The 10,439-nt window shown below is 55.1% G+C and overlaps 1 protein-coding gene across 1 annotated transcript; it reads left to right on the top strand.

Annotated features, from left to right (window-relative positions):
- The first annotated feature begins 11 nt into the window (after window positions 1-11).
- Window positions 12-10,404, top strand: LOC105464641 (coiled-coil domain containing 86). Its single transcript, XM_011712680.3, has 4 exons — window positions 12-855; window positions 5,917-6,046; window positions 7,965-8,039; window positions 8,230-10,404. Exons 1-4 carry the CDS (start codon window positions 98-100, stop codon window positions 8,347-8,349), a joined length of 1,083 nt encoding a protein of 360 aa, XP_011710982.2. The 5' UTR covers window positions 12-97; the 3' UTR covers window positions 8,350-10,404.
- Window positions 10,405-10,439: the final 35 nt, after the last annotated feature.

Raw genomic sequence — 10,439 nt, 5'->3', positions numbered from 1 at the left:
GCGTCACGGACGTGGCGACTCATGACGTCATAGGAAGGCGCCGGTTGTCGGCGGGGTCTGCACGTGTGCAGGGGTGTGGAAACTTACCCGCTAAGGCATGGATACACCGCTAAGGCGCAGCCGACGGCTGGGAGGCCTAAGGCCCGAATCCCCCGAGAGCCTCACCTCAGTTTCGCGGGTGAGACAGGCCCTTGTGGAGTTGCAGTCGAACCCAGAAGAAACGAGGGAGCCTGGGTCTCCTCCTAGTGTGCAGCAAGCTGGCCCGGGGTCCCCGGAAAGACCGCCGGAGACAAGCCCAGGATCACCCCGTCTGCAACAGGGTGCAGGCTTGGAGTCCCCCCAAGTGCAGCCAGAGCCAGGCCCAGGGTCCCCCCAGCGTCAGCAAGACCTACACCTGGAGTCGCCTCAAAGACAGTCGGAGTCCCGTCCTGAATCCCCACGATGTCAGCCGAAGTCAAGTGAGGAGGCATCAAAGTGTTCTCAGGACCAGGGAGTACTGGCCTCGGAGTTGGCCCAGAGTAAGGAGGAGCTGACCCCGGGGGCCCCCCAGCATCAGCTACCGCCGGGCCCAGGATCACCAGAGCCTTACCCCGGTCAGCAAGCTCCCGGTCCGGAGCCCTCTCAGCCACTACTGGAGCTGACACCCAAGGCACCTGGCTCCCCGCGGGGTCAGCATGAGCCGAGCAAGCCACCTCCAGCTGGGGAGACGGTGACAGGCGGCCTCGGGGCAAAGAAGCGAAAAGGTTCTTCATCCCAGGCCCCAGCGTCCAAGAAGTTGAACAAAGAGGAGCTTCCTGTAATCCCGAAGGGGAAGCCCAAATCGGGGCGAGTTTGGAAGGACCGCTCCAAGAAAAGGTGAAGTAAGGGACAGCTTGGACAGGGGTGGCGTTCTCTACGGTGTTGGGACCCCGCCTTTGCCCTGCTGCAGCCTGGAGAATAGCCCCAGGGTTAGAGAGAGCTCACGTTAGTGAGGGTGTCAGCAAACAGGTAATTACAATCAGAATGTGGTAAAATGACCTGGGATCCCGGAGGGGGGTGGCCAGGCCCTCAAAGATCAATTTCTCTGATGCCTTTCCTCTTCGGGGTCCCTATGGGCCTCTCCTGTAGCACCTCAGTTGTGTATTCGTTCAACAGACATTTACCGTTGTCTGCCCTCTCTAGTGAGTGAGGCAGAAGCAAGTAAACCAGCCATTGCTTGATCAAAGCAGTGAAGTCTTCATCCAATATAGTCTGTTACAGTTATTTGCCTTTAAGATGAAAAGTATTACTGAGCACTGATTATATACAGCCTTTCAAACATGGAACAGCACGTATCATCACACTTAATCTGCACATCAGCTCTGTGAAGCAGGTGGTGGTATTCCTGTTTTTTGTGTGAGGAAACCGAGGCTAAATGAGTGGTAGGCACAGGATCTGAGCACAGATCTGATTCCGAAGGCTGTGTGCAAAACTCCTTTACCCAATCCCTGTAGATCCACCTTGAATTGGATTGCAACCTTCTTAAGGGGCAGGCACGAGATCTTTCTTGTCTTTCTGGGCCAAGAGCATAGTAAATGCTCAATGAATGCTTATTTAAGGAAGGAACGAAGTGGCTCGTCTGAAGAAGGAAGAGTTTAGGCCGCCGTGAAGGAGAGGTGTGGGGTTCAGTTCCAATTCAAGCTAATGGGAGCCACAGGGGAGAGTCCGGGATGCATGCCTGTGAGGGGCCATGAGGAAGGGGGGTGTTTTTAGGGAGGAAGCTGACTCTGTGCCAGGCTTCGTGCTAGGCCCTTTTCTTGTACCCTTAAAACCCTAGGCTGTGGGTATTATCCCCCCACCCCTGATTCAACAGAAGAAACTGAGGCTTACAGAGTAATTTATTGCAAGTCTCCCATGAGAGAGACTTTGAAGCTAGAGTGACTGTAGCTGTTGGAGAAGTGGATGATGGCACTACCCCTCTGCCCTGTCCCAGCGGGTCACAGGAGAATGGCCGGGCCATTGATGGCCATGTGGAACTGGAGGAGGCTGGTCCAGGTGGGAAGAGGGTGATGAGCAAGTTGAGCGAGTGAAGCTTGGGTCCTGGTACTCATGCTGCAGGTGAGATGGGCTTGCTGAGCTCAAGGGGGCCCATGCACAGGTGAGAAGAAGGGAGGGGCCCGCACAAGACACAGAATCAGCAGCTGGAGCAGAGTAGGAGGCCACAGATCACTTGACCAAGAAGTCTGGAGAGAGGGTTTGTGGTCTCAGCTCCCTGCCCAACTGCAGACCCTTCCTGACTCGCTGTTGCCCACTCAGAGCACGCACTCCAGCCTCCTTAATGAGGCCGGCAGGCCCACCCTCCTCTCCCCTCCATCACTAGAGCTTCCACACCGACGTCCCCTCCATGTTTCCCCCGTGTGTGATGCTGCCTCCTTCCTCAGCGCCTTCACACGTGCTGTTCCCACTGTTTGAAAGGCTCTTCCCTTGGCCAGTCCCCCACTCATGTTTCAGGGCTCAGCTCAAATGTCACCTTCTCTGAAAAGCCTCCCTGGCTTATCCAGCGAGGGTTAAGTCCCCGTGCTTTATGTTCTCATCGCGTGCTGTCCTTCTCTTTTGTGACACCTCTGTTTGCACAAATGCTTATTTATTTCCGTGATTCTTATTGACTGCCTGTTATCCTTTAAGCCAGAGGCTCCGTGAGAGTGTGAGAGTGGGGACTTACCTCTCATGACTAGATCCCCCAGAGCCCAAAGCCGGGCAGGCACTAAGCTGAACAAGTGGATGAATGAGGACAGAAGGTAGTTCGTTCATTCATCAGCCAGTTGCTCAGATCTGGGGTAAACATGGCTGTGAACCAAAAGCCTCTGCTCTCCTGAAGCAAACGTTGTAATTGTGGGAAACGGATCAAGAACAAGTCCACACATGATATGTCTGGAAGAAAGACTTTCAAGAAAAATAAACCAGGATAGGGACCAGAGAATAACAGGGAGGGCTGGGTATTGTCACATGGTCAGAGATGGCCTCGCAGATGAAGAGGCCTGAGCAGAGGAAGCCAGGCAGAGATCTGGGGAAACAGTATCCAGGCAAGAGGAAAGGGAAGTTCAGAGGCATTGGGGCTGGAGCAAGCTCCCGCTTGAGAAGTATTCCAGAGGTCTTGCCGCTGGAATGAGGGGGAGAAGGGGAAACAGTAGGAGATGAGGTCAGAGAGACAGCAGGGCCTGGTGACCCCTGCAGGGACTCCAGCTTTCCTGAGTGAGCTTGGGAGCCATGGAAGGGTGTCAAGCAAAGGAATGAAATGACCTGACTTGTGAGATCAGCCTGGCTACTGGACACAGACATAGGCCGGCAGGGGTGAAGGCAGGGAAACCCACAAGGAGGCTGTTGCAAGAGAACTAAAACAGCTTCAGAAGCTGCAGGCAGGTCTGTGGAGAGGGGCCCCGTAGGGCCACTAAATGAATGTTTAGGATCTTTGAGGGAGCAGCTTCAGTGGATGGTGAGTGAACCGGGAGATGGATGGGAAGCAGCTCCTGCTGCAGGGAGGAAGACAGCCACAGCTGGGAAAGCGTGTGTGCTGAGGGAGACCTGGCTGCAGCCCTGCCTTCATGCTCATGCCAAACGCCACCTTCTCCGTAGTGCCCCTTGGGCAAGCTGTCTGACTTCTCTGAGGAGTAGCGTTTATGGAGCACCTATTATGTGCTCCATAATAGGTTTAAATCTCCTACCACCCTTTGGGTTAGGAATGATTCTCATGTCCACTGGAGAGGATGCTGAGACTCAGAGAGGCTACCTTGCTCAAGGTCACCCAGGTGGTAAGTGGTTGGACTTGGAACCCAGGCCTGAGTTCCTTCAGTACACAGGTAGAACCGATGGTCTGGAACTGCCCTGCCTCAGTACCTTAGCTGCCAGCCACATGTGGCTATGTAAATTTAAATTAATTAAAATTAAATAAAATGTACGATTCAGTTTCTCTATCAACACCAACCACATTTCTAGCGCTCAGCAGCCACCCATGACTAGTGGCTACCTTATTAGACGATGTCAATGTGGAATGTTTGCACCATCACAGAAAGTTGTTTGACAGCCCTGCTCCACAGAGATGCAGCGCTGTGTCCTGTGGTTCTGTGTGTCTCTAGGCTCCCACCACCTTGTCCCTTCAGGGTTCTTGTACCCCAGCTTGGGAAGCCCAGCTTTACAGTATGGGGGAGGTCCATGTGGCACCCCATTCTTAGTGCTTAGGAGGCCAGGCCTTCAGTGGCAGGGCCCTGGGAAGGGGAGAAGGAAATCAGGGAGCTGGTGGCAGGACTTTGAGAAGGGGAGAAGGAAATCAGGGAGCTGGGGCCAGAAGTCGGCCGAGGGACACCAAAATGGGCCTTGAATCTAAAAGAGAAAGGCCTAACTTCAGTATGCGGAGGCCACCAGACACTTCTTTGCATTTCGTTTTTACTTTTTTTGAATGGAAATTTTCAAGCATACAAAGAGAGAGCAAAGCTCTCAAGTCCCCATTATCAGCATCAACACAGTTCAGCATTTTACTAGTCTAGTTTCATCTTTGATCCTTGGCTCTTTTTTTTTTTTTTTTTTTTTTTTTTTTTTTTTTTTTTTTTTTTTGAGACGGGGTTTCATTCTTGTTGCCCAGGCTGGAGTGCAGTGGGCGATCTCGGCTCACCGCAACCTCCGCCTCCCGGGTTCAAGCGATTCTCCTGCCTCAGCCTCCTGAGTAGCTGGGATTACAGGCATGCGCCACCATGTCCAGCTAATTTTGTATTTTTAGTAGAGACAGGGTTTCTCCATGTTGGTCAAACTGGTCTCGAACTCCTGACCTTAGGTGATCCTCCCGCCTCAGCCTCCCAAAGTGCTGGGATTACAGGCGTGAGCCACCACGCCCGGCCGATCCTTGGCATTTTTTTTCCCTGAAATATTTTAAAGTACATCCTAGATATATCATCCCATTCATAAATCCTTATAGTATGCATTCTTATGGAGATGAGCTCAGTTCTCCTGTAACTCTAAAATCATCGTCGCTCTTTTCAGATTTCCCTGAGAGCCCTGATGCACACTCTGTCTCCAACTGGGGGAAGAGATTCTTGTTTTCCTTTTTCTTTTTTCTTTTTTCTTTTTTTTTTTTTTGAGACAGAGTCTTGCTCTGTCACCCAGGCTGGAGTGCAGTGGTGCGCGCTCTGCTCACTGCAAGCTCCACCTCCCAGGCTCAAGCAATTGTTGTGCCTCAGCCTCCCAAGTAGCTGGGATTACAGGCGTACACCATCACATCCAGCTAATTTTTGTATCTTTAGTAGAAACTTTAGTAGGTTTTAGTAGGCTTGGTAGGTTTTGCCATGTTGGCCAGGCTGGTCTCCAACTCCTGGACTCATGTGATCCGCCCACCTTGGCCTCCCAAAGTGCTGGGATTACAAGCATGAGCCACCGCATCCAGTCTTGGCGGGGAAGATTCTGAATCATTACCCAGAACTCTAACCACTCACATTGCTCTCAAATGGAATGGGCCGCCTCCATAGGGGGTGAGCGCCCCACCTCCAGAGGCATTCACATCCGGGCCAAATGCGCTTGGCGGAAGCAGCAGAACTTTACAGCAGGGGGCGCGTAGCCTGGACTCTGCAGTCGCTGACAGGGTTCGAGTCCTGACTGCCACTTAGGAACAAGGTATCTTTAGTCAGCTATTTAACCTCTCCGCACCTTGGCCTGCTCTTCCGTAAGTGGAGAAGACAGGAGTACCCACCTCAGAGGCATGTAGCCAAGGCTTGAGAAATGGCAGCCAGCACAATCCGGGTTCCCTCCCACCCCAAGTTTCTGCAGACCTGGAGGGCTGCCTGTCGGGCCATCAAGGAGGTGGTTCTGCCTGGCCTCTGGGGAAGAAGGTCCAGAGCCTACGGCTGAGAAGAGACAGGGCATGGGTGGCGCTCGCCCCACAGACCCTGTACGCACCCACTCTCCCCCTTTCAGATTCTCCCAGATGCTTCAGGACAAGCCCCTGCGCACGTCGTGGCAGCGGAAGATGAAGGAACGGCAGGAGAGGAAGCTGGCCAAGGACTTTGCCCGTCACCTGGAGGAGGAGAAGGAGAGGCGCCGCCAGGTGAGGGCCCAGCCAGGCTGAGCTGGTGTCTGCTGGTACAACCTGAGGCGGGAGCTTCCACGGGTGCCTGGGGGAGGCCGACTTGGTTAAGAAACGTTCTTGAATCTGAAGGCCCCAGGGAGGAAGGGCACCTGGCCAGAAGCAGAAGTGCAGTCTGGGACCACAGGGCAGGGAGGCCCAGGGGACCATCCAGTTTAGCCTGGGCTGCTGAGAGATCCTCAGGGACAGGGACGGAGGGGGAGGACCAGCAGCAGGCCATGGGGAGAGGCCCAGGAGGAAGCCCTGGGGGGTAGGGCCATCAGTGAGATGGGGTCGAGGGCCCTTTGCTGGAACCTACTCACTTGGGAAGGGCTTGCAGATTGGAAATCCATGTCCCCGGTATGGCTGCTGTCATTCTCCAAGCAGCAGCCCCCACACCTCTCCTCCACTTCTGTCCCCTGTCACCCATCCCGGAGCCAGGAAGCCCCTGTAAAGGGTCACAGCCTCACCCACATCTCCCAGGAACTTTTCAGCGGGGGGCGGGGGCGGGGGTGGGGGTGGGGGGTGGGGGCGGGGGAGGGGGCAGGGGGGGGCGGGGGTGGGGGTGGGGGGAAGAGGCCATGCTTAGCAGGCAGCATGCAGAGAAAGCGGGGTGGCATTGGTCAGCACCTGCCCCCCAGGGCAGAGACATCAGTGGGAGGTTCTTCCTCCACTCCTCTAATGACCCCAGGGGTGTAGGAGGAGTGCTGAACGGGATTCAGACAACTCATCCCTAGCCCGTGCTCCCAGCCTGGCCACTGAGGAAAGCGGTGGGCCAGTCACTCAGTCTCTGTCCCCTGCTTTAAGTCACCCCAGCTCAGCTTACAGCTGACATCCGAGGAACGGTGTGTCTGCCACTGTATACTGAGGCCTTATCTCTTTTCCTGTGTGGCCCTGGCTCCCTCTTGGGCAAGAGAGAGCTGCCGTCTCACTTCTCACGGTCCTCTGCAAAGGTACTCCTGCCCAGCCCAGGCCTGCCTTGACCACAAGAGGCCACGGCTCACTTCTCCTTCCTCCCCCAGGGCCTAGGCCACCCCTGCTACCCCAAGTCACCAAAGCCAGCAGAGACACCTAACCATGCAGCAGCCTTGGAGCCGACGTCCCCACCCTGGCCTTGCCGAGGGACACAGTCAGCATGGCCAGAGAGCACTGGGCTTCCCCTCCCAAGACAGACTCCATCGAGAGTCTCAGTGTGCCCAAGGAGCTAGGGGCTGCTCCAAGCCCTGCATGTGCATTCCCTCAATGATTTCTCAAAACTATCTTACAAGGTAGATACTGTGGTCACTGTCACTTTAAAGATGGAGAAGCTGAGGCACAGACTTTGCTAAGGTCATCTGTTTAGGAAATAACAGGATCAAGATTCGAACCCAGCCCAGATAGCTCCAGAGCCTTTTCTGTGCAGTACAGCCCCTCCCCAGCCCCACACCTGCGAAAATCTCAGGGACCCAGCCCTCACCCCTACCTGGCATTCTGCTGCAGCGGGACTCCAGGGGAAGAGGGGGGGACCGTCCAAGAGGGTGGGAATGGGGGAGGGGCCAGCACCCCTTTCTCCCTTGGCAGTTGATGAGGGTGGCCCAAGGGACCACTGTCTGCATGTGCGTGAATCTCTAGGTGGGCACCCCCCATGTCTCAGCCCCTGTTCTCAGTTGCCTGTCCCGTACCCACCTCCCAACGTGCTGTCAGGAGCTTGCACCACAGTGGGCCCCTGGCACTGGCCCCTGGCACTAGACCGTGGCACAGGATTGCTCCTGCTGGCCCTCCACCCACACATCACCAACCTGGATCCTGGTTTAGAGGGCCTTTCCCCTTGTGGGAATTCTGCCGGCTCGCACTCTTCTGGGGTCTGGGAGACCAGGGCCGCCTCCGCTCCCCGACTCAAATCCCCTTCTGCATGTTCCAGGAGAAGAAACAGCGCCAGGCCGAGAACCTGAAACGCCGCCTGGAGAATGAGCGGAAGGCAGAAGTCGTCCAAGTGGTGAGTGTCTCGTTTTCCCCCCTTGCCTTTCTGCCCCGCTTGGGGGTGCAAACCAGGGCCTCGACCCCTGCCTCATGTGCCCCCACTGTCATGCTGTGACCTCAGGCCCCTGTGGGGCAGCTTCCTCTCCCTTGGGAATTTGGACCAAGGCTACAGCCACACTAATGCCCTCCCCTCATACCATCCCCAGATCCGAAACCCCGCCAAGCTCAAGCGGGCAAAGAAGAAGCAGCTGCGCTCCATTGAGAAGCGGGACACCCTGGCCCTGCTGCAGAAGCAGCCGCCCCAGCGGCCAGCAGCCAAGATCTGAGCTCAGGACAGCCCGAGGCCTTCCATGGCCAACAATCATGTCAGACACAGCACCTCAGGCCGCTGCTCAGACGCCTCTGCTGGAGGCAGCACTCCAACCCCGTGGCTGCAGAACAGGGACCCCACCTCGACCGGGGCTCCTCGGCTTTTGAAGGCTTCCAGGCAGGTCTGTGTGGGACAGAAGCCCAGAGGGGACCTGGGACCTGGCAGAGATGGGGGCGGGAAGAGATTCAGCCCCCATCCCTCCTTCCTCTCCTCCAAGTGCCTTCAAACCAAGAACAGCAATTCTTCTGGTTCCTCAGTGAGTTGGTGGCTGGCAGGTGACTCCCCCAGTGGTGTATGCCCTTTCTCAGCATGCTAGGTCCATCCCAGGCCTGGAGGCTGGCAGTTGGGAACCCAGCTTCCCCCCACACCTTCCCAAAGACTGCTCTGAGCACCTCCACACCCCACTGGCTCTGTCCCCAGCAAACTGAATCCGGCTCCTCTCCACTTTTCAACACTGAAAGATTAAAATGGTGAGGTTGCGGGGAGCAGAGTTTTTCCCCAGTACCTCCTTTTCCAAACCAGACTCTGCAGAAGCCCCAGAGAATCTGACTAACTCATGCCTGTCCAGTCTACAGCAAAAATGTTTATTGAGTGCCTATTGCATACAGGCACAATCCTAGGCACCAGCAAATACAGACAATAGACCAAAGTCCCTGCCCTCGAGAAGCTTTCATTCTAATGGAGAGGAAACATAATAAACAAACAAAATGCACCACGTGTCCAATGGGGGAAGTGCTATGAGTAAAGGGGGAAGGGATAGGAGGGAGCAGGGGTGAGGTGTCAATACAGGGTGTCAATACAGCTAGCTGGGCACCTCACTGTTCCCTTTGCTCAACGCCTGCTGTGGGCCAGGCCTTCAGTGACCCTGGCTTTGGTGGCAGAAAAAAATACAGGACCAAGATCTCAAGAGTTTCTCATCTGCTTCTTCCACTGACGTTTCATCCACCAAGCAGAATTCACTGGCGCCAGTTTTTCAGTCCCTGGGCCGCAGAGCTCACACCCAGCAGTTTCTGACCCCAAGTCCATGGCAGATGGAGGAATGAGACGCGGTGCAGTGGAAGTGGTAGGTCAGAAATGCAAGTTACCCCTTCTACCCACAAATGGGAAATGGTAGCTGCCCAGCCCCATGCAGCCTGGAGGCGGGGGCTGCACAGATCTTGGGATTACCAGTGCCCAGAGGATACCCAGTGGTATCCCACAGAATACCAGGCCTGCAGGGAGGCTGGTCAGCTCAGCTAAGAAATGACACGTGCTGTAGTCTCGGAGTTGCTGTGCCCATTCAAATTCTAAAGACCGAAGGCTTAGTCATTTCCCCGGTTGGATTTGATTAGCCCCAGGTTTCCCGAGTGCTTGACCACGCCATCCCCTGCTGCTTCTGCCTTGGAAGCACTTTGGGCAGTGCTGGGTCGCAGGGTAGCATCTTAGGTCCCTCCAGTAAGTCAGAGAATGTCCTCGCTCACCAGAGTCATTGAGCATGTGATGCCTAGGGTTACAGTGCAGACCCCTGTGGTCCTTAGTCCTGAAACTGGGCATGTCACTTAACCTCCCTGAGCCAGAATGTGCTCAGCTGTAAGACTGGCTAATAGAAGCTGCTCCTTAAGATTGTGGGATAAAGCGTCTAGGGCAGTAAGCACTGGCTAAATAAAGAGGGCCGACTGGAACAGTGCTTCTCAAACCTTGCCTCTCTCTTCTCCAAAAATGCATAGCTGGTTTAACATAAGACTCCCTCTCCCATCATCTGGTAAAACTGAGCTCCAGGGAGACGCCCGTGTGCCCTTCCGACTCCACAGCCCTAGTGTGGGAAGTCTATTACGAGTTTCACTTTGTGTTACTCCAGGCCTCCTCTGTGAACCTGCCGCACTGGCTTCGCGGCCTGGGAGCTTGTTAAATGCAGACTCTCAGCACCCGGCCCCGGCCTCCTGAATCAGCCTGCACTTAACAAGACCCCCGAGGTTTTTCACAGGCTCATCAAAGTTTGAGAAGCACTGCTTTAACTCACTGTTTCTGAAAAAGATTCAGAGTCTCCCGGGGCGCTTTAAAATGCAT

Source organism: Macaca nemestrina, chromosome 12 (assembly GCF_043159975.1).
Source record: "Macaca nemestrina isolate mMacNem1 chromosome 12, mMacNem.hap1, whole genome shotgun sequence".
NCBI lineage: Eukaryota > Metazoa > Chordata > Mammalia > Primates > Cercopithecidae > Macaca > Macaca nemestrina.
Note: the sequence above shows the minus strand (reverse complement) of the source record. Positions and strands in the feature narration are given on the sequence as shown.